At 36.3% G+C, this 24,468-nt stretch overlaps 3 protein-coding genes across 3 annotated transcripts; 1 reads left to right on the top strand and 2 right to left on the bottom strand.

Moving 5' to 3' along the window:
- Positions 1-4,562: 4,562 nt before the first annotated feature.
- LOC114742920 (vesicle-associated membrane protein 724-like) lies at positions 4,563-8,152 on the top strand. The gene is made up of 6 exons (XM_028931147.1): positions 4,563-4,623; positions 4,657-4,953; positions 6,771-6,912; positions 6,990-7,110; positions 7,549-7,611; positions 7,687-8,152. Exons 2-6 carry the CDS (start codon positions 4,764-4,766, stop codon positions 7,834-7,836), a joined length of 666 nt encoding a protein of 221 aa, XP_028786980.1. The 5' UTR covers positions 4,563-4,623; positions 4,657-4,763; the 3' UTR covers positions 7,837-8,152.
- Positions 8,153-11,411: 3,259 nt separating this feature from the next.
- LOC114742919 (flowering-promoting factor 1-like protein 3) lies at positions 11,412-12,305 on the bottom strand. The gene is made up of 2 exons (XM_028931145.1): positions 12,302-12,305; positions 11,412-12,050 (listed from the first exon to the last, which is right to left on the bottom strand). Exon 2 carries the CDS (start codon positions 12,041-12,043, stop codon positions 11,711-11,713), a length of 333 nt encoding a protein of 110 aa, XP_028786978.1. The 5' UTR covers positions 12,044-12,050; positions 12,302-12,305; the 3' UTR covers positions 11,412-11,710.
- A 7,078-nt stretch (positions 12,306-19,383) lies between these two features.
- LOC114742842 (protein SRC2-like) lies at positions 19,384-20,184 on the bottom strand. The gene has a single exon (XM_028931055.1). It carries the CDS (start codon positions 20,182-20,184, stop codon positions 19,384-19,386), a length of 801 nt encoding a protein of 266 aa, XP_028786888.1.
- Between the last annotated feature and the right edge of the window lie 4,284 nt (positions 20,185-24,468).

Raw genomic sequence — 24,468 nt, 5'->3', positions numbered from 1 at the left:
CCGTTTTCTCCTGACTGACTTTGTGTCCCGAGACCTCTCCAAACTCCTGTAAACAATTCGAGATAACATCAATCTGCTTAACAGTGGCCTCTGCAAAAAGAACAAGATCGTCAGCAAACATCATATGTGTAATACTAGGCCCTGATCGGCCAGCTCTCAAACCTCTCCACTGTTTCTCTCTCTCCCTATCTAGGATCATATGAGTGAGTTTCTCCATTCCGAGTACAAATAGATAGGGGGAAATGGGGTCACCCTGTCTAATACCCCGAGTTGTTTGAAATTCTTCTGTTTTCTCGCCATGCCAAAGAATACTAGTTTTTTCCGTGTGGATGCAACTCATAATTCTTTCCTTCGTTTCAGCTGGGCAGTTGAGCTCCTCAAGGATTTTTACGATGAACTTCCAGTTTATTCTGTCATAGGCCTTTTCAAGATCAACTTTAATTGCCATATAACCTTTCTTGCCCTTTTTTCTTCTCATGGATTGAATCAGCTCATTGACAATGATGATATTATCATGAATAATTCTCCCTGGGACAAAACTGACTTGATGAGGGGACACTATGTTCGGCATTATAGGCTTTAGCCTCTTCACCAAGAGTTTTGACACACATTTATAAATGACGTTACAAAGGGAAATGGGTCTAAGTTGTGTCACTCTCTCAGGATTGTCCACCTTGGGGACTAGAGTGATTAGGGTTGTGTTGACCGCCTTCATCTTCAACGGAGCTACCCACATGTCTACCACCGCCTTATACACACTCTCCCCCATGATGTCCCAGCATTTTTGGTAAAAGATTGCCGGGAAACCATCTGAACCTGGAGTTTTCAAGCCACCAATAGAGAACATGGCTTCCTTAATTTCATCTCTATTCGGTATCCTGCCAATTCTGCTCCATTCTTCTTGCTTAACTGTCGGCCATCCATGAGTGGTATGGATCCATCCTCGGTCTTCCACTTCTTCTTTGAAGAGGTTTTGGAAGTGACTGTTGATGAGTTTGCCTACTTCCTCCTTCCCTTCCACCACTACGTTCCTGTCATCTTTTAGGGTCATAACTCTTGTTCTTCTTCTTCTAATATTGGTCTTCGTGTGGTAGTAGGAGGTATTCCTATCACCATCAGTTAACCATTTCGTTCTTGCTTTCTGGAACCATAGGGTCTCCTCCTGTTTCAGAACTTCCTGCAATTCCTCTTGAAGTTTAATCTCTAGCTCCTCTAGGAATTTGTTACTTGTCTCTGCAATGATTCTCTGAATACCGGCAATCCTCCTTACTAGCTCTTTCTTTTTTTCCTTCACATGTCCGAAAACATTTACATTCCATTCTTTCAGGAAGTCTTCCAATCCATCCAAGTCCTTTGGGATTTCCTTCGTTTCATTCCACATTTCCTTGATCGAAGGTTTAAAATTTTTATGGGAGAGCCACATAGCTTCGAATCTGAAAGGGCGCTTGGATCTGTCTCCTTTCATTCCCGCAAGATGAATGAGCAAAGGGTGGTGGTCTGATTGAATTCTTGGACCAACTTTTACAAAGGCTTCACTAAAACTATTCCTCCAAGTCTGATTACATAGAGCCCGGTCCAATTTCTTATACAGTCTTCCTCCGAACTTCATGATAGGTCCACGCCAAGTGAATCTCGGTCCTTCTGTGCCCATATCAATTAAGTTACATCTATTAATATTGTCGGCAAACCTTTTGCATTTTTTCTCACTTGGGTCAATTCCTCCTCTTTGTTCACTTTCATCTTTAATATCATTAAAATCTCCAGCTAAGAGCCAAGGAAGCTTGTTTCTTTTCGCCACTCCTTCTAAGTTATCCCAAAGCTCTCTTCTCTCCATTTCTTTTGGGCTTGCATAAATAGCAGTGAAAGCCCACTCCCTGTTTCCTATCCCTGACACTACTCCATGCAAGAATTGTTTGTTATTTTCAAGAATTCTGAAATCTATTCCCTCTTCATTCCACAGCACCCATATCCCTCCCGACATTCCTATTGCTTCACTGATTCTTTGCTGTTTAAAACCCAGCTTTTTAATAATCTTTTGGGCTGTGTCTCCACTACATCTAGTTTCAAGTAAGACAACAATTTTAGGTCTTAGCCTGTTCTTCAACTCTTTCAGGGCATTGCCAAAATCTCTTCCAGCTGCCCCTCTTGCATTCCAAACTACTATCATTAAAAAACAATTGAGAAGAGGACCACTTACATGGTTTAGTCTTCCATTCGGGAGCATTGTTGCTCCTCTATCCTCCTTGATATTAACTGCCCATGAGCTCTTAGTTGCGCCTCCACTTCTTCTAAGCCCGATATATTTCCTCCATCCCCAGGGTCTGGTGGTTTTCCATCTTCAAGGTCCATGTCTTCTGCTGATCGGCCCCCTCTTGAAACCTTCGAGTGTTCTGCGTGTCCTCTAGAGCTTGACTCATTTTGGGCAATAATGGGCCCATGCTGACTTTCCCCCTCATATTCCATAAGCATGTCCTCCCTTAGCCCAGTCTTTTCCTCACTTTTGTGGCCCAATTCGGATACCCCTATAGTCCTTTTATTTTTCTCCTTTCCTATTACGCCTTCTTTTCCATTCTTTTCTTCTTGGGCCCACTCTTTTTTGGACTCCGGGTGCTTCTCAGTACTTGTTTCCTCCTTAGCCTCCTTTTTGCCACTCCCTTTATTTCTTCCTTTTCCTTTCCCTTCCTTGTCTTCTAACTCCTTCCTACCGTCCGTAGCCTTTTTTCTAAGCTGCACTCTTTCTTTCTTGCTAGTCTCCCTCAGATGTGGTTCATTGGTTATGTCAACCAAGGTACGGCTACTTTCTTCCTCTTCCCCTCTTTTCTCCAGCTTGTCACCTTCATCTTCCAGAATAGCAAATCTCGATGCATTTCTTACTTCTCTATAGTGTCTGACCTCTCTTTTCTGACCTTCAGCCGACCTACTCTCCTTGTGCAGGTGCTTACGTCCTCTTCTTGAGTCTTGTGCAACCATCCACTCTCCAAACGGATTTGCCGGAGTGCTAACCGGCGGTGTCTGGTTGATTTCAGCGTCTTTCTTTTCCTGCGCCTGTGCTTGCACCGACTTTCCAGCATCTGGATTTTGTGCAGTAATTTTCGACGGGCATCTCTCTGAACTATGTCCAAACTTGCCACATTGGAAGCATATCATATGTAGACCTTCGTATTCTATTTTGAGCCAGTTGCCATCTACAAAATACGACGGGAGTAACGGAGCATTCAGATCAATCTCGACACACAGCCGAGCATACATTGTCCTGGCTCTTGTTAAAGTCATCTCATCCACTTTGATAGCTGTCCCTATTTTGTTGCCTAGGTTGTAGAAAAACTTCCTGTCGTAATAGTCACCTGGAAGCCCTGGAAGTCTAACCCATATCGCGAGTTTCTGAATCTTTTCGTTCCAAGGATTAAAGTTTCTCTTCCATGTTTGCACTGTAAGGTAATGGTTTTGAATGAGCCATGGACCACCTTCTAACGCGAAGAAGTAATCATCTCGACTTTGAAAAGTTGCTGTCATAAAACCATTGCCTATATCATTCAATTCGACGTTTCCAGATTTTCCCCACATTACCTTCGCTTTCCTTCTCATTTGCATGAAACCGATTGTCCCTCCAAGCAACTTTATGATCAGTGTGTTATCCCATCTTCGCTCCAGTCGTTTTCTTTCTTTCTCAGAGAAGACGATCTTCGGACCCAAATCAGAGTCCGTGATTGTTACGCCCTCTAGCAGTTCTTCATTACTGTTAAACAGTAAACTCCCATCCCAGTCATCTTCTTGATATTGATTCTTGTGATTCTCCTCTGCCGGTGACTTAGGCTTTAACGCTTCTCTATACGATAAGACGTGCTCCGGTTGGCTTCTGAGGTCCAAATCCTGGTCCATCATCCAGTCTTCCTCTCTAGCTGCTAAAGAAACTTCTCCAGTGTATTGGCCTCTCACTCTTTGTAACTTCCCTCTTTCTTCTTTTCCATCACTCAGCTCTGTCGACATTTTCTTCAGCTCTGGGAAAGATGAGGGAACCATTGTTCCCACACTATCTAAAGTACTCGGAATATTACTAGGGATGTCCGTCATTTCCACCGTCTCGCCCTGTGGACGATCCGGCGGCAGTTTGCGGGGACCTCTCTCATCTGCCATAATGCGCTCACTCACACCCAGACTCTCTCTCTCTTGCAATACTTTTTGCCTTCTGTCACTTTGATCATAAATATTTTTCGCCTCTACAATTTGATTACTCGCTGATCTTCCACTTTACTCTAATTGGGTTTAATTATTCGGATAACAGTTTCAGCGACTGTACACTAGTAATTTATTAGCGCGCAATGCGTGTGGATCGGTCTATTCGTTTGGACGCATATCATGGCCTCCGTCAATTACAGTCAATCATCAAATCAAATTATAGAAAAAATACTCCTACAATTGTGAAAAAAGAAATTTAGTCGGGCCATAATATTGCGGGGTTGATTTAATTAATATTTCCACACGAAACGCAGTCGTGTTCCATTGGATTCATCCTTGACGCTTTGCAAGCTGCCTTGCAAGGTGATTAATTTCAAGATTCTTTAATTTCCAATCCCAAAAGAAAGGAAATTCTTTCTTCCTTGCAAAGAAAAATAAGCCACACGGGTTCTAGAAAAAAAAATTTTCTTTTGCCAACGGGTTCTAGAAATTTGCCAACGCAGTTGAGCCCCAGTAACCAGGCCAAGCACTCTCTCTCTCTCTCTGCGTCCGAGCTGCGACCGCTCTCCCCCGTGACTTGCAGAGCAATGAGTCAGGAATCGTTTATATACAGCTTTGTGGCTCGGGGGACGATGGTGTTAGCAGAGTATACCGAGTTCACTGGGAACTTCCCGGCGATTGCTGCCCAGTGCCTTTACAAACTACCCTCATCCAACAACAAATTCACCTACAATTGTGATCACCATACTTTCAATTTTCTCCTCGAGGATGGTTACGGTATATCTAAATTACTCTGATCTCTTTTTGCTGTTGACATTTTTTGTCCATTGCATTTTTATGGCTAGTTTGTTCTCGCTTCCCCGAACCAAAATGATGTGGAACTTGAACTGCTGGTTTAACTAATGGATCTGGTCTTGAAATGGATATGACTTATCTAGAAGCCGTTTCCGTAGCGCCAAGATTTCGTTTTTCGGGTTTAATTTAGCTGTGGATGAATTTTCCTTGGCGGGTTTTGTTTACCTTTATGGGTTCTTAGCTTCTGTCTGACTTTTGGTCAACTGTTTATGTGATCGCTGAAATACAGAGAGATGGAGTCTGGGCACGAACGTCCGATTAAATTTTGTTGCTCTATTAGTCATTTTACTCACGACGTCTCCGTTTTTCTCGGGATAAATAAGTGGTCTTTTCTGTGCCTTGTTTAGACCTCTGGTATTATTTTTGGTGTCAATTCTCAATTGCATTCTTGGAAGTTATCTGTACCTCATCAAGCCTTATTTACCTTGCATGGCCTGCAGAACTTTCCCAAGCACAGCCAATGACATTAGATGTCTGATGTCAACGTCAGCTAGCTAATTAGTTATGTTGCGTATTTTATTTCATTTGCGAAAAATATATTCTTGTCACTGCAGCCTTTAGGTTAGAGCGGTTTATAAGACTGTTGCATATTAAAAGAAAACGGAGCTCTTCCACATATTAATTGCTGAATCTTATTTCTCCCTTTCATCCTCTTTTTCTAAAGTCATATCAGGATCCGCGTTGGCTTTCCATGCATTGGCAGACCTCAATCGATAAGATCGATCCTTATGATATATGCCTGTACGTTAGATGGCAAATAATACTGGAGATGTATTTTTTTTATAAATTGGGGTACAGGGTACCTTCAATTTTATCCCATGTCCTTGACCCCTAATTGGGGTACTGGGTACCTTCAATTTTATCCTATGTCCTTGACCCCAAGTTACAAGAAGTCTTGATCAGACACCTTATCCTGTACATCCTTTAAGTCATGTCTAATTGGATTGAGCCACTGAGAATGGAGGAGAAAGTCTTGACCAGCCGTCCCATCTTGTGCATCCTTTAAATAAAAAATTTTCCTCTCCTTCTCAACCATTCTCCTTAATCCTAAAGTACCGTTATAGACGGTCAAGCCACATAAGTATTCTGAAGGGCCTGCTGGCCCGAGTGTTAATCCATTCCCAAGTGACTTTCTCTAGGAGAGGCAAGGTAACGGCTAGTGAGAAGTCACGGGAAAGTAATGGAGAAGAAGGATAATGGTGGTAAGGGGGTTATGAAGAGCTCAAGTAGCGACTTGAGAGAGATTCTAGCCTCTCAAAAGCTTGATATGATCAGTCTTTATCCATTGGTTTTGCATTATGGGTTTTGTATTTTTTTGCTTCTTTTAGTGCTGATATTGAAGTTTGATAGCCCTGTAGCATATTCCTTCTTATGTTATGTTTACTTTATGTTTCTTGTATATTGCTACTTCAGTTTGTTGCTCTTTGTATTCCATCCATGTTCCATCATCTTCAAATGAGGAAATATGGGCTGTTTTGGTTGTATTGTACCGGCCTTCTTATGATTCAATAAAAATGCATGGTTAATTTAGTCTGTGCGGGTTGGATGCAAATGCAACTATGTCTTCACAATTCTAGTGCCTTACTATGGTTAATTATCCTGAAAATGGAAACTTGAGTTGACTTTTATTAGTTTTTAATCCATGCTGCTGACTTCCAAGATTTACCTAAGAGTTTAAAACATCAAGTTGCGGACAGTATTGCTCTCTATGTCGTGACAGGGCTTTTTGTAAGTTGCAGCTTACTGTGTTGTTGCGAAGGAATCTTTGAGCAAGCAAATCTCTATTGCTTTCCTAGAACGTGTGAAAGCAGATTTTAAGAAAAGATATGGTGGTGGAAAAGCAGATACAGCCATTGCCAAGAGTCTTAACAAGGAGTTTGGGTATGCTCATATAGTTCTAAATCTTTAGTTGATATGCCACTGCAAAGATAGGCAATTATATTTGCTCATATTTGCAGACCGGTTATGAAAGAACACATGAAATATATCATTGATCATGCTGAAGAGATTGAAAAGCTAATAAAAGTGAAGGCTCAAGTTTCAGAAGTCAAAAGCATAATGTTAGAGAACATTGACAAGGTATACCTACTTTGCAAGAGGAAGACTGAATTTTTCTTTTCGACATTCATTCATTTGTGTGCAGTTGTCTAAAATCTTAAAGGATTATAGTCAAACATTGAATCAGTTGCCAATCACATGCTTTCTCTTGAAATAGGGGATTGGGGGGGGGGTTTTTTTTTCCCTTTTGAATATTTCTATGTTAGTATTAGTTAAGGGTCTTCTTTGCTTCAATTTCTGACGACTGCCGTGCTGTAATTGTACACCATCTTTCTGCCCGCCTCTTTGTAATTCGGCGAATAAATTGTTGGGGGGTTGAAATTATTGTTAGTATGAGTTACTATCGGTATGTTGAGTTGCGACATTGACATTTAACTGTAGCTGATGCAATTGTTTTTATGGTATAAAGCGAGACAATATAGTAAGTTGTCATCTTATTTTCGCTGTACATGCTTTCAGGCTCTTGATAGAGGAGAGAATCTAACTATTCTCGCAGACAAGACCGAGACATTGCGTTCACAGGTAAGTTGGCTGTAGTCACGTGCCTACTATGTTGATTCTTGTGCTTCTAGGCCTGAAGGATCTCCTACTTTTCAGGCCCAAGATTTCAAAAAGCAAGGAACTCAAATTCGCAGGAAGATGTGGTATCAGAACATGAAAATCAAATTGGTGGTTCTAGGAATTTTATTGTTTTTGGTCCTGATTATCTGGCTTTCTGTTTGCCATGGATTTGACTGCACGAACTAGCATGGGTTACTGATAGGTTCTGTATATTGATGTTTAAGGGAGCTATTTAGCGAGAAATTCTGCTTTGAAAACCCACCTGGCAACTGGAGGTAAAAATGCAAAACCTCACCTTCTTTGGTGGTTAGTATACGTGAAGTCTTTGGAAATTTTTTCAAGAGAGGGGGGATTTCTCTGTTTCATGTACTGGAACTCTTGTTCTTGTCAAAAAGCACAGTTGTAATCTGCTTTCCCTCTTGGATACAAAAGAAAGCGTGTTTTTCCGGTAACAGAAGATGTCCTAAGCCAATAAAAAGGAAATGATTCCTTTCTAATAGTTCCCAACAGCCGCAAAGGCCCAAGAAAGAGGGATGTTCTTTTCATTACGTGCTAATTAGTTTTCACATTATGTCAATTATTATTAGCCTCTTTTAACTATCCGTGCCTTGGCAGATTCTGCAGTGCACATTGAGGAACCATGGGCGTTGGTGTACATTAGTATTAGTAATTGGGTTTAGTGACGTGCCAGTAGCTAACTTTTTTTGCCAATACCCAACAGCCAACTATTAATGGTAGGAATGTGTTGTTACCTTAGCAGCATACTCTAATAGACATTAGTTTTCCGTTAGTCAAATATTTGACTGGTTTCAAGATGTTAATTGATAATATAATTAGTTATTGACGTGCGCTGGCATGCATTGATTAACCGTCGAAATAAAAATATGAAAAGCAAATTAACGAGAGTTTTGGGTATATATTACGATGCGCATGACGTGACAATAATTCACTTGCGCAGCGCCCTCAATGTTCTCTGCGAAGCACTTGTCTGTGATTTTCCCCAAGAATGACAAGGAAACAGGAATTAACTGTATTATAAAGTGCAATGGCTTATTCGCATCTATTACATTTTGTAGGTAAATTGAGATAAAATTCTAATCACGTACTTATTTTATTTTTTGTAAATTATGTTTGAAAAACTGTTTTTAAATATTCTTACCGCAATTTCAAATAAGTACTAATAAAGTGTTTGGTTTATTAAAAAAGCACACGCAAATTGAAATTAAAATTTTCTTGTATACTTATTTTATTTATTGTAAAATTATTTTTAAAATTATGATTTAATTTCTACTGAAAAAACACCTCGTAAATCAATGACAGGATAGAAGCACTTTTATTAGTTTCCTTAGAAAATCCGCAAAGAAAGAGCAGGCTGATATACGGCCAAAAAACAGAGAAAGGAAAGAAGTCATCTGGCCCCACCGTTTGGGAATTGGTGGAGCTCTTCTTCTCCACGATTCTTTGGAGTTCCATTTTAAAGCAAAGAAATTGACAACTCAATGAAAAAGAGCATCGTCGCCCATTCAAAACCAGAATGGGCTTCGAGTACCTACCTCCATGCATGATGCATTCCGGTGTCCCTCTCTGTGAGATTTTCCTCCTTCATAATGTATACATTTACTCAGACACATGCTGTGATATGGGTCTTATCCTTATGAGTTCATCTTGTAAATTAATTTGTTAAACGGGCTATCGCAGGATGGGATATCCACTGTCACTTGAGATCCTCTCTCTATCCGTTTACATTCCGATAAAAGAATTTAGCACTGCTTACTTATGCTGCCTAGCTCACACCAAAAGTTCAAGTTCAATGCATGCATGGTCACTTAGCTCTCAGAATATTTTTTAAGACATGACAGATTTTGAAAGCAAAAACAAATTAAACTGGAATTCTCTGTGACAGAGCATACAGAGAGGTATTCCACATCATTTCATTTCATATCATCTCCATTGGAGGTATTCCATATGCCTTGTGGATCAGATATTCCTCCCCATATATAATATACATTCACATCCCTCCATTAATAATTTACCATTATTTCCAAGTAAAACTCATGCTCTTCTTTACTTTTATCATTTCTCTTGTTACTTCTAGCTATCTATTTATGTAAACGCGGAAAGACAGCTATTTCCCACTGCATAGAGCATGGGCGCATCAACACGTGATATCCTTATTCCTGTTTGTATACTAGAAATGAACTGAGAGGACGCATATATCTTCATGAATTCCAACTCAATTTTCTTTTTTCACAAAAAACAGGAGAAATTGAAATATCACAGATGACATGAACGCTAAGATTCGGGCAAATCGTCCTTTCTCCATGTACCCAGAAATAAATGCTGCGTTATATTTAATTTAGGCAAAGTCCAGACTCCAGATAATGCCTCGCTGTTTTTACGCTTCGAGACAGATTAATCTATGCATCACGCGTTGAGAAGAAGCCTTGTTCGTCTATTATTTCTTGCTCATCGAGTCACTGTAAGTTCATATTTTTAATGTATAGGGCTAATTAGTTCTGGATTTTTCTTTGAAACCTATTTTGGGGAATTTGAGTTTGTGGTCCAAACAATTATTGTATTTCGTTCAGAAAGACAAAAGAAAAAGAACTGCGATGCTTTCACTCTCCGTATATACACATGCGCAAACAGGAGATATAGAGCTGTCCACTTGTCTGAGAGGCAGCATCAAATTGTCAACAGTGGATGAATCGATCCTCCTCTCACGTGAACTCCCTCCTCCCCCCATGCACTCCACTTGATGATTTGAGAACTTGATCTCTTAGTATATACTATGTCCCAGTATTTAGGGGGAAAAACATGGGCGAAAATAAACATACGAATACCCACGTTGATATATACTACGTTCGGTCCTAATTATAAGAGCTAATTGATTAAGTTAAGGAGATTAAAAAAAAAGTTAAGTTAGTTATTTGTAATAAATAGATGTTGTCTTTCCTAAAATCTCTTTACTAATCAAGTATATTGGTTAGAACAATCATTGTTAGAATAACTATATTAGGAAAAAATACATAAATATAAAAGACATAGTGGATTGAGCTCTTATATTTAGGATCAAAATAAAAAAAAAAGATCTTATATTAAGAACTGGAGGCAGTATCTAACAAACTAGCTAGCTACCTAATAATCTGTTAATTGATGATCACATCATGTCATTTAATTTCTTCTCATCAATCCATCATGCTGCAACATGCATGCGTGTAAGCTTAATATCAAAACAAGAATCCCATTAATTGCTTAGTCTCTTTGTGGCTTTTGTCCCATCCTGTTGCATTAATTCCAAAAACAAAAATGAAAATCCCTTCCACTTTTCTCTTTATTTTAAAAATATGCCATCTCATCACCTAGCTAGAAACCAGATTCCTGATATATATGTTGCTCAGTTGAGTTTCCATTGAACAAGATAACAAAAGAATCGAAAAAGAAGAGATCCAAGTAGCAAGAATAATCGGGAAAAAAGCCTTCATCAAGTTCTCTGTATTAATCACCATATCGTGCGTTCAATAAATTCTGTTATAATTGGATGATTTTTTTAATTAAAATAAAAATATGCCAAATATATACATAATTACTGTTATTAATGAATAGTACATGATTCTCTAATCATTCATTTATCTTAATCTCGTTTAAAAAAAGCGGTGATAAAAGAATAAGATATTGTATTTAAAGTATAATCCACAATCAATCAGATATATACCTAGCTAAAATATAATATTCCAGCATATGGCAGCAGCACAAAAATATTATAGAAGAAGAAACTCAGATTTTATTGCGGAATTAATATAAAGATCCACAAGAGCACACAATGATGACACACTCAAGCTGTCACTTCTCACCAGCACGCAATCACACCCTATATCGATTAGAACACAAACCGATACACAGTGAAATTATGTTACAGTCACATAGATTAGATATACATAGACACCTTAAGACCCGCGTGGTCTAAATTAATCAATCAGGAGCAAATTAAAAGGCAACACACCCAAATTAAGCCCCGAGAGAGAGTTGACGGGGAAAAAAAAAGAGTGGTGGTAACGAGCTAAGTTACATTCATGTCTCTGACTTCGAAACTGTTCTTGTTCTTGACGACGATGTCGTACATGTGCATGGACTTAAACTTGGAGAAGTCTCTGGGGAGAGAGATGAGGTGGACGGTGGAACGCTTGTGGAACTGAAGAAGATCAGGATCGTCGTAGTAACGCTCCCAGCCGAGCGAAGCAAGCTTGCGTTCAAGCACCGAGTAGGACGTAATGACTTCATTGGAAGGAGTGTGAACCAGCACCTTGCGCCTGCTTGAGCCCTGCACCGAGTCCGTCCCAGGATTCTCCACCAGCCGAACCACGCCGTTCTTGAAAACCCACACCCCTGACATTCTCTCGCTTCTGCCAATATAAACAAGTAGCTACCTAGGCTTCTCTTATCAGTTTGTTTTGTGTGTGGGTGAGAGCTTGAAGATGTGAGAGCAGGGTGGAGAGCCAAGGGTGTGTATATATAGGTGAGATTGATGAGTGAACTATATGGGGGTGTTTGGATGTGAGTACAGCTAAGGCGCTTGGCGGGGCACACTTCTATTGGCTGTTCTTGATCGGATTGGGGGGAATCCTCATTTGCGTACTCTAATTATGCTAACCCCACCCACAGAATCTTTGTTTTGTTTGGAGAAGAAACCATAAACAATGACTTCAGTTTCTACGTATATTTTACACTGGCATTTACAAAAACTGCCGCTAGTTATTATCATTCCCATTCTTTAAAGTGGACCAAGCTGAGAGTTATTGCTGGGTGAATATATAAAAAGAAGCACATGACATTATTTAACTTCGTTGAGCATCTCCAAATTAATTTGTCTTTTCTGCAATCTTCCGATTTATACATACATGATAAAGGCCGATGCACTGTACACACTCGTATTAGGGAAGAAATATATGAGAGAGAGGGCGGGAGAGAGGAGGTGGGGAAGTATAATTTGGAATTGAATGGTAGAGGAATAAACTTCTTTTTCTTTAAGTAGAAAGGGAAGCTGATGCCACTGTAGACTTGAAATAAATAATGGCCTCTTGCAAAAGTATAAATTGTCTGTGGGGCAGGATCAAGGAGGTGTAAATGGTGGTGGGTGGGGACCAAAATATGAAAGGAATTGATCTCTATTATTTCTGGTCGTTGGGCGTGGGCTAAATATATTGATATTTAACTTGCTGTAAGAAAAACAGCACACGTAAATGAGGTTTTTCAAGCATTTTTTTGGCCTAACTCTTTCACCTAATTCATAAACTCCGTCTTTTTGCCTAACTAGTCTTTGACTATTCCCATCTATGGTTAACCTTCGGCTTATAGTTATTTTTTTTATAATTTAAAATCACGCCCGTTTTCTTCAAACCAAATCATCGCGTTGAATTTTGTCTGGAAAATGACTGCAATATTTAACCATCCTTTTGCAACTTTCTTCCCCACTATACGGGGAATTAATGGATTAGGTAGAGAGCTCATATCCAGTAGTATATATAATAATATCAGGATCTAATAATATCTGCGGTTGCTGGTGAATGACCTCCAAACACTAACCCTATAATTGATCTTTCTACATATATATGTTTTGGCTTCTGTGCTGACTTAAATGAGTGAAAATCTGTGGCCCGTAGTTTTCAACAAAGACCAATGCCACGTGCATGTATCAGCAGATATATTGTCTTCTCACTTTCCCTGTAGCCTTTGTTGGGAGTTCCGTTAACAAAACCAAATAATGTCCAGCGATTGAAAACCTTATTGCAGGGGGAATTGCGTGCTGTAATGATCAAATTTTTGTTAGGGATATCATTTATGGGGAAAAAATTGGGTAAAGAAAAGCAAGCAGAATTACGGGGGAGAAAAGAAATTGGGGAGAGAGATTATTCCCAGGGAAGCATGTCAAGGTTGTAGGGGCTTTTAGGAATAGGAACTCTTTAATCCAACACCACGGTCGTGACCCTGCTTCCATTTGCTACCTCTGATGCTGACCTCTTCTCCTTCTGTCATTTTCCCCTCAAATTCCCTCACACCTCCTTCACCATCCGTCTCAAGCGTTTCTTTCCCTTCACTTAATAATCAAGCCTTCTAGATGCTACTTAGCTACAGGTGCCAATCAATGCATTTAATTGCTACTCTTTAATTTATCTAGTAGTATTAAATTTGGCTTAGAATTTTTCTTCTATTCTAGAAGTTTAATGTGATAATGAAGTGACATGTTCAATACAAGTGTATCAAACAATCACGGAAAGAATACACACACACACACATATATAAACATAATCAATTGAAATATGACGAAGACACAGTGAGGTGGCATCGAAAACTTGTTTTTCACCTCACATTAACTGTCAACCTCAGACAATGCTGTTGATTCTCTCAGAAACCTGAAAAGGGTCGAAGCTGCATCATATGCCACATCAGCTTTAGCCATGACGTTGGGGATTTTTCCCCACTACTGTACTGGGAGAGAAGACGAAAATATGAGCTGAGCAGTTTTCAAAAAACAAGCTTTGGTATTCTTTAATTTAATCATCCCATACCATTATGCATGTCAGTGACATTGAGAATCATATGGAGGGGTAGGAGTTGGCTCCACAATAGAAGCAAAGCTAGCTTCCCTCGGGCAACAAGCCCATGTGATTTTCCCGAACAAAAAAGCCAAATTCTAAAGTCCTATATTTAACTGGACAAGACACTTTTTTTTTTGTATCCCCAAATATCCTTTATCAGCGATGTGTTTGCCTTTCCATATTAGCCTCTTCTTTTTAAACAAAGCCTTCGTCCCTTCTTATTCCTACTACAGAAATAAAGTTTATTTCATCGGGTTCCCTTGTTTTGTAGTACAGCTAACTTAGCTTCCTTGCTTTTATATGTTATCATTAATTATCATCATGTAATTATATTATGAAAAATATTGTATAAATCTTCATTGTTTGCCATAGACTCAACTTCTGCACGCTCTTATATGCGTGTCTAAATTGCACCTCATGCTAGAGCCAATTTGAATGAATGATTGTATGCATATGATGTTTCCCACAAAATCAATCAATCAACTATATTTTTGAAAACTTGTAATACCCAATTCGTTTAAAAATAAGTCAGGTATAATATTATTAGATCTGAATATATTTAATTAATGAGATTTGAATAACATATTGATTGAAATTTGAATATATTGAATTAAATGGAAACATTATAAATAAATAAAATTTTAATTGGAGGCTCAAATGAAAAAATTAATAATTAATTTTGAATTTGAATATATTGCATTAAATGTGGAGTATCATAATTAAATATTATGTTAATTGGAAACTTAAATGAAAAAATAAATAAATAAATTTAAATTTTCATCTATTCTTTCTAAATCATATTCTTATAAAAAGTAAATCTTGAGTTATAGTAGATAACGTAATTTATTAGAATTTTAAATCTAATCAAATAGACTAATCCATGCATCGCACGGAAGAAAAATTTCTAGTTAACATCTAAAATGAAATAAAAGGATTCAAATGAGGAAAATTCCATTCTTCTACATCACATTTCAACTTGTAGAGTAGCTTGCATATAACTAATTCTTTTGGTTTTTGATGGTTGATGACTTGTGTGTGTGTGTGTGTGTTGGACCACTTCAATGAATTAATTAATGGCCAACTGTAATTATCTATATCTGCAATAGAATTTTCTATGTATAGGAATCCAGTCGGTGCCTTAATTTTATAGTAATATGAGAAAGGATGCACTTAATTTGAAAAAAAATCAAAAAGAAAAAAAAGGTAAGAAGAGCTAAATAAAGTACAATATGATATATGCTTTGACACAAAAAATAAGCATTATTTTAGGAGATAGATGCCTTCGTCTGACCCGCGAGGTGAAGCAAGTGGATTAGTGCCACAAGGCGAGAATACGTACCAATTAATTAATAATAATTGCTTAATTAGCCTCAAAAGGGCATATCACCCCGAAAAGTCACTTTTCCAGATTAAATGAGCATGTGAATCCTATTCAAAGCTTTTAGTATCTCATGTTTTAAAATGATGCCCTCCCTTGGTATATGAACTTATTCTCCATCGTACTCTCGTAAAAATTATATTCCACTTTTAACTGTAGTTTATAACATACTACCTTCAGTTCTTAGTATAAGACCCTATTTGATTTTTATTTTAGTTCTAAATATAAAATCTCAATCCATTTTGTCTCTCATATTTATCTATTTTTTAAAATAATTCTTCTAATAATAATAGTTATGGACCAATAAATTTGATTAACAGGATATTTTAAGAAAGATAACACATATTTATAACAAACAACCAACTTAACTTATTTTCTTAATCTACTCAAATTAGTCAACTAGCTATTATATTTAAGACTGGAGGTAGTATAATCTCCATTATATATATACATTTATTATAAATTGTTAATAAATCTGTAACATTAGTAATATTTTCTTTTAAAGAATACACATATGGTTAATAAAGCAACAACGATAGAATGAGGTGTACGTGAATAGCTAATAACTAAATGTTAAATTAATCCTCTTAATGATATAAAATGATAATAAAAGTATGAAAATCATACTTACATTTTCCGCGGGGAAAAAAAAAAGAGTGCGTGTGGGGGAGAACTGAAGGATTGAGATGGGAGAACTTGGCTCCTTTTGGTTGGAAGGTTGTTGTTTGATTGGAGGGTTGTTGAAGGGAGGGAAGGAGAAGAGATAAATGTGTTTGGTTGGAAAAAATAGAGGAGAGGGAAGAAAAGAAATTTGTCTTTTAGTGCTCCACTCCAAATTTAGGGTTTTTTAGAGGTGAGAGAAATATTATGTCTAATATTAACCAAACTGCCCATACTAACTTTTCAATATTCTAAGTTTGTCCATCTCATTAAAAATATTTTTTTCACTTTTTTATCTTTTTAGCCACTAATAATATTTGATAATGATAATATAATATTATAATTATATAATATATACATATCATAACATGTGTGTATTGTAATTATATATCATAGCATGTGTATTATAATCTCAGATAACATACATATATGTTAATATATACATATCATAACGTGCGTGTTATAATTATATAATATATACATATCATATATATTAATACATATATTTATAAAATTAATAAGATAGAATGTTAAACTTTTTATCATATTTTCTTTTTTTTTAGTTTAATCATTTTTTTATCACGTATAAGTGAGGTAATTGGTTTTTTTAAAATTGATAAATTAAGAAATAATTATTTTGATATAAATATTTTAATAAAAAAATAAATCAGTCTAAATATAGATATAAGGGCATATTTGTCAATTTATAATTATCTCTACTCCCCTCCTCTTATGAACCGAATAAGAAATCTCCCTTCTTTTCTCTTCCTTTCGAACCAAACAAAACCATAATCACTCTTTCCCTCATCTCCTCTTTCTTTAATCAACCTTCCCTCCCTTCTCTTCTCTTCTATTGAACCAAACAAAGCCTGAAAGAACAGAGGGGGGATGATTAAAGCTGAGGGAGAATGATTTATCGGCTCATCTAGTGCTAGCTTGGTTTATGCGATGCTTTAACTTTGTTCTTTCTGAAAACAAAAAAAAAATGGAATTAGGGAATTGACATTGATTTTGGAGAATAAGTACTCAAACATAAAGAATGTAGGATATATATCAATTCTGCGATTGCATGGCATTAACGCTGAGAGAGAAGTATTTTTGCTATATTCTTCATTTAATGACAGTGAGATCATTGATACTCCCAGTGGTTCATAATGATTAACTTTTTTCACATACTGACAAATAAAAATACAGTCATTGAAATGTGTCATAAAATGATAAAATTTTCTTATTATATCCCTAAAAAATGTAATTCAAAAGTAATAAATTAAAATTTTCTTATTCATCCCTAAAAAATTAATTCAAAAGTAATAAATTAATTTTTAAATACTTTTATTATTTTTCTCCTATATTTAGTAGGGATAAAAATAAAAAAAATAGTGTTCATTATTATAACAACATCTTGTATTTTAGATCATAATTTTTTTAAACTAATTTTTTATATTATGTATTAGATGTGGCATGTGATTGGAGTATCAAAATAAAGTGATAGAGAGAATTTGAGCGCTTAATTAATTAATTGGATGTCTGGACTTACGATAATGTACAATTAATGTAACATGTGCCCCTAGGGCAATATACATGTGTGCGCGTATCGTAGAATGTCATTAATCATCTGCCTTCATGCGAAATTATAACCAGGCATCCCCCCCCCGGGGGGGTGTCCTTGTTTGAACTTGTACTGTTGTTATACCCATGGCATGGGCTTAGAGGCTTTTGAAGTCGATGGGCTATTTTTGGAATGGTTTCCTTGGGCTTAGAGTTTCACTTACATGTCCTCATCCGCCGTCCTTGGGGGTTTGACGTTCTTCTTTGAGGTTACATTTGACCAATCCTTGTCATGACCCAAAAGAGTACAAATTCATCTTTTCAAGCTTTGGGCCCAGAATAAACCCAGATGAAGATACTGACCCAACCCAAAAATACATATATTTTTCATTTCAAAATGGATGGATGAATACGTATTTATCTCATCCCGTGTTGCGCCACTGTCTTCGGAAAATCCAGTGATTTTCAGCTCAATTTGTTTTTCTTTTTTTCTCTTTTTAATATGAAGCACTATCAAACATTAAAATGTGGATGGACACCTATCCCAGTAAAAATTCAAATATTAGCTTATCACGTTACGAAGAGCTACGCTAAACCTAACTCTTATTGGTTAGGCCTGATATGTTTGTGTTTAATTGATTCTGCTCTAAATAACTGATTTAGAAAAAGAATAATTCCCTTTTTTTTTAATTATTGTTCTCATCGTAATCCTAAAGCCTCCAAGCCCGGAAACTGGGAGCTGTGCGGGCTTTGGATAGATCCCCCTACAGATTTTTTCACAAACATTTTGAGCCTTCCCTGCATGTTAACCTCAGATTCCATTATTTCCTCATTCGGAGGTCGGAGCTACCCCGTACCGTGTACAGAAAGTTGGCGTCCCTCCACTCGTTAATTTGAATCAACGCTCACCCTTTTTTCAAAAACTAGTCACTCTTCTAGATCATTTGTAATGCACACTTATCAGCAATCTAGCAAATATAGCCAGCTATAATATTATTGTGATCTTGACTATAAGCTAGAACCATGGCAAACTAATATTTGGAAGCTAATACTCCTCCGGTCCTTAATATAGAACCCAATTGTTAAGTTCGTTTTGGTCCTAAATATAAGATCCATTTCTCATATTTATCAATTTTCTCTGAATTACCCTTATAGATACTCCTTCAACCATAATCAAGTAGAAGAGGAAGAAGGGGTATTAAGAAAAATGATTATGGTATTTTAGGAAAAACATATCACATTTCTTATAATTAACTAACTTACCTGACTTCCTTCATCTAATCAAATTAGTTAAATGGGTCTTATATTAAGGACCGGAAGACTATTATTTTTATGTAACACTCGAAACCGCTATCATTATGTAGCATAATCTAGTAAATTAAATTAGGGTCAGGGAAAAAGAAAAGAATAAGATTAAAGAGAAGCAGAGACCTCGCATAATCTGCAGAAACCTAGGGTAGTGAAAAAACAAAAGCCCTCTCAAGGAAAGTAACTGTTCAGAGAACAAAAGTGTTCTAGAGTTGCACTATCCAAAAGGCTGGAAAGGAAAATTTAAAAATCGAATCCAGCACCATCATCGAAACCAGCATCGTATCCAGCATCATAAGCACTCGCGTCAGATATCATATCTCCAATGAGCAGCCCCCCCAGCGCTCCTCCCATCAATCCAGCTCCCATTCCCATTCCAAACTTGCTCTTCTTTGCCGGTGCGTGAACCGGTGGATACCCGTAACCTGGTTGTGCTGGGTACCCGTATCCTGGTTGAGTCGGTGGGTACCCGCCATATGGCGGCGGAGGCGGGTACCCATATGGTGCCCCATGTTGTGGCGGTGGTGGAGGGTACGGCATCGAGCTGGATCCCATGGGTGGTGGCGGTGGAGGATACGCCATCGCAGGCGCTTCCTTTGGTACCGTCGGCGGAGGCCCCGTGAATTTTTCACCAAATTTGTAGGAGATGTTCAGGACACCTTTGGATTTGCCTGACGGTTTCCTCACGTCGTAATTCATATGCTGCAATGAGTTTCCGTCTCCGGCACGGTCGATTAGCTCGTTAACCGGGACTCGAACGCTACCGATTTCTTTGTCACCGAAAATAGAGCGATGAGAGAATAGTCGGATGTAAAGGGTGAGTCGGTTCTGCTTGGCCAAGGACTCATTGAAGGTGAACTGAACGGCGAAATTCCAAGTGGGACTGTCGCCGGCGTGTCTGTGGATGGGAGTTTTGGCAAGCTGATTCTGCTGGGGGTCGTCGATGATTGAAGCAACAGCGTATACGTGCATCTTCGACAAATGGCTAACTTTCTTGATGTCTTTTGCAGATACGATGTTGAGTTCTAACGTCCTGTAATCCATCCCGAAGAGGTTGTCAACCCTAAAAACTGATGGAAAAGATTGGGTGCAAGGAGAGGAGGGTTGAGATAATAGAGGTTGGGAAAAGGGTTAAGGACGAGAAGAGCTGTCTTGGATGGGAGGTCCCGATTTCTGCTGGATGGCTGGATTTATATAAGTTGGGGGTAGTCAAAGATTTAGCAGGATGGAGCGGTGCAGGCAGAGTCTGCCCTCCCAAATAAAATTACAAAAAAAGTCGGATAGACGGAGATAGGGTGAAAATCTTCCAAATAATGAATGATATTGACGGCTTGACCACTTGCCTTTTATGTTTTCTATTTTTAATTTTATCTTTGTGTGAGGCGGTTCTTCGGCCTGTTCGGTAGCTTCATTGCCATCCTATATTTATCCAAAAAGCATTTATTATTTTAAGTTTAGATAGTTTTAGATTTTGTCGTTATTATTCTCTAAAATAATAACGATAGGGCAGACATCACGTAGTTTTTTCTTTTTCGGGAATAAGGGGATCCAACAGAGGGCAGAACCGCAGAAGTCAAAACCGAAGAAAATACAGAAGCGGGATGAGCGAAGCCGCTAGGCTTACGACCGGAAAAACAGACCGTGCTAGTCAAATCTGCCTGTTTAGGCTCTAAAATTATAAGAACTAACTTGAAATTTTTCTTCTTAAACAGGAAACAGGTCCTGAAGGGTTGGTGTTGGAAGACCGAAGGCTTAAAAGGGTAGATCCTAGAGGTTGAAGACCGGCCAGTTTAGGTCTTTTTATAATTTTTTTAAAATTTTTTTATGTAATTATAATATTACTAATTTTTTATATTGTTAATAATATTTCAAATATTTAGTTATTATTATTATTTTAAAATTAAATTTTACATAATGATTTGATTTATTTAGTTTTAGACAATAATTTATCTAATTAAATTTTTAAAAAATAGCTTAATTTGGACTTTAATAATGATTTGATTTTTATTATATGCGTTGATATTTTTAAACTATATATATTTGATAATAGAGTATTTTTATACTTATATAACTTGTGATTCTATAATTTGAATTAGAAATTCATGAGTTTTAACAACAATATTTCTCACATTAAAGTAAAATAATAACTAGAATGTAAAATTTAAAAGTAAAATTCCTATAAAGAAGAAAAACTCGATATTTTTTTGTTACGAAAAAAAAATACTTATAAATAAGAGTAATTGATTATAGTGATGATGAAGTTTCAAAATATTAATGATAATATTTATTTATTGCATAATTGCACCATAGATAAAATTTTTGGATGTTGTTATCTTATTAATAAATGTTTTAGATGTTCTTCGATGTTGACGGATATTTATATATGATGATATTTTATATTTGTGACTTAATTTTATTCATATTTATGTATTTTATTAATAATTTTATTGGTTTATTTTCATTTTTTGATAAAAATATGAAAAATATATTAAAAAAAACAGTATTTTTCTTAAACGGGCCAAAAGCCCGCGGGCTGGCCCTGAGCCTGTTAGCTTAAGGGACAGGCCTAGCAAATTGAGGTATTTTTAAAAATTCAGTCTTGGAGGGTTGATCCTTTTAAGCCCTTCAGTCCTAAAGAACCGGTCCTGATTCCCACATCTAGATATGCCATGCCCTTTTCAAGTCCCGCATTTGGAAGGAATGTTCTTATGAAAATGTTGGTTTTTCTACATTAGTTAGCGTGCGTAGTTAAACGACAACATGTTACCAGGCTTCGAACAACCCAACAAATTCAGCTATGTTATATTACACCCGATCCTTAATATAAGAATTGGTTTAAATTTTAATTTGATCCTAAATATAAGACCATAATCCACTTTATCCTTTATATTTAGGGAGTGTTTGAGTAAGATAAAAATCATGGTTTCAGAAGTGTGTTTATGGTATACGAGATAAATATGTGAAAGAGTTTGTCTTGATTTGAAAAAAATGCTTCTGAAAAGTGATTGTTGGGATATCCAAATACCCCCTTAATATCAAATGAAACCTCTGTGGGTTGGTGCACATCGATTTTAGGCCAGCCACAAAATCCATCGACACAATTGAACTCTAAATAATAAATATTTATCGAGCTTCTTTTTCTTTCCACACTTCTCATCAAAACAACATCCTAAGGATTAATCTCCATTCTTTTAAAAATAAGTAATATATATGTGTATATAACAAGTATTATCCCTGACTATATGAATCATATGATGTTAGAAAAGGATGTAAATCGAAAACTTCTCACTTAATTAATAATTTTATGAAGCATTTTTTGATATTCTTTTATTCTTTTTTATGGACTTATGTTACTTAATTTATTTTTCTTATTTATGTATTCAATGATTTCCTTATACATAGCCAAACTGTGTAATTAGGAACACAAATCACATCGATTCTTGATCTTTTTCTTAAAAATCTATTTCTCCATATTAAATTTAATTTTTCCATTAGGAATTAATTCAAGAGTTTAGACTCTTTTTCCCAACATAAGAGCTGAGACTCTAGAGTCTACACTAGTCGCATGAATTAAACAAATTTTAAAAATAAATAACTGATAAATTATATTCTATCAATTTTAAATATAAGACCTATTTTATAGTATAAATTATATTATAAATAAATTTTATATTTAGAACTGAAGAAGTATTATGTTATAAAGTTTTATCTTTTAAGATTGACATGTAATAAAACATGTCGACGAGACAGAGGGGAGACTGTGGAAATTAAAGCAGTTTCTTTTTTGTTTTTGGGTATAAAGCTCGGCTTATTTTATAGTCGAAGTATGTGACCGTGTTTGTGTCGGCTAGGTCGCTTCTACACAGACGGGGGATTTACAAAGCCCAAGCCTGCAAATTTGATACCAGAATATGCTTTTTGGGCCAGAAATTGGTGAATTGGTTATATATGCTTTTATTTTTTATTTTCGGAGTTAATTCTAAAAATTCAAATTCAAATAATTTACTTCTTAAATAAATTAAAATCTCAATAGTTCATTGAAACTATAAATGTTGCTAAACAAATTTTATTTAGTTTAACACAAACATTCGTTTGGCGGTACACATACATTTTTATTTACCGTATAAAAAATTAAATAAGCATATATAGAAGTTTAAAAGTGTTATATTTTAAATTATTTGTTATTTCAAGTATTTTTATTATGTAATCATCCGTTTAACTAAGCATGAAGCTATACGCTGGCTTCTGCATATATCTTTCAAAAAATAAATTAATCGTTATCAATATACCGGCATGTCTTCAATATTAGTATCAGTATCAAAGCAGAACATGAAAAATGTGCGAAGACGTGTTGATGATGGATGTGATGTCTTAAGTAAGTGTATGAATCAACGATTTAAATGATTCATGGATCTTAGATATTATACACTAACACACGTTTATTTGTACCAAAAAAAAAACACACACACATATATACTGTTATTTATTGTCTACTATTAGAGTCTGTTGTGATGGGTTCTAAACGTAAAAGCTAGTTGGCACTTCTAAATATAGGATTACAATTTACTTTATTTCTCAAATTTATAATGTGTTCTAAAAAATATTCTTATTAATTGTAAGATATTTTTATTCAAGTGTAATTTCAAATGCATATGATTGAATAAGAGTAATTTAAAGAAGTCAACATATATTTGTTATAAATAACTAATTTAACTAATTTTTTTATTTCTCTAAATTAGTTATATAACTCTTATATTAAGGCTGCTACAAAGATTAATATGCCCCCCAAAGTGACCGCTTATGGAAAGATTAATTGTCATTTAACACTATAATATAAATGTTTTCATTAAACTGCGGTCTTACACGTGAGGGATGTTGTCCCCCCCCCAAAAAAAAAAAAGAATTGTGAGGGATCAACAGTGCGATCAATGATTTTTCAAATTTCACGCAATTCGTACATAGGAACTACATTGAATGCAATCACAGTGGCAAGATGAGAATTTTATCTTTTAATTTCTAGTGATCATGGCCTCCAACAAAACCCCAAACTGCAAAACATGGGGCCTGCATTCGGTGCTCATTACTTGATGAGCACCCAGTGCTCATCAAGTGATGAAAAATCTGGACCGTTCAGATCTAATCTGGACGGTCTAGATTTAATATTTTTAAATAATTATTTTAAAATAGAAAAAATTATTTTTTAAAAGCATAATAATTAAGAGATTATTTTTATTTTTTATTATATACCTATTAAAATAATTATTTTTAAAAAATAAAAAATAAAATAAAATCTGGACTGTCCAGATCCTGATGAGCACCCAATACAAA

The sequence above is a fragment of the Neltuma alba genome, unplaced genomic scaffold (assembly GCF_004799145.2).
Source record: "Neltuma alba isolate B1F8T4 unplaced genomic scaffold, ASM479914v2 tig00003893_pilon, whole genome shotgun sequence".
Lineage (NCBI taxonomy): Eukaryota > Viridiplantae > Streptophyta > Magnoliopsida > Fabales > Fabaceae > Neltuma > Neltuma alba.
The sequence above is the reverse complement of the archived record's forward strand: the minus strand, read 5'-3'. Positions and strand labels throughout refer to the sequence as shown.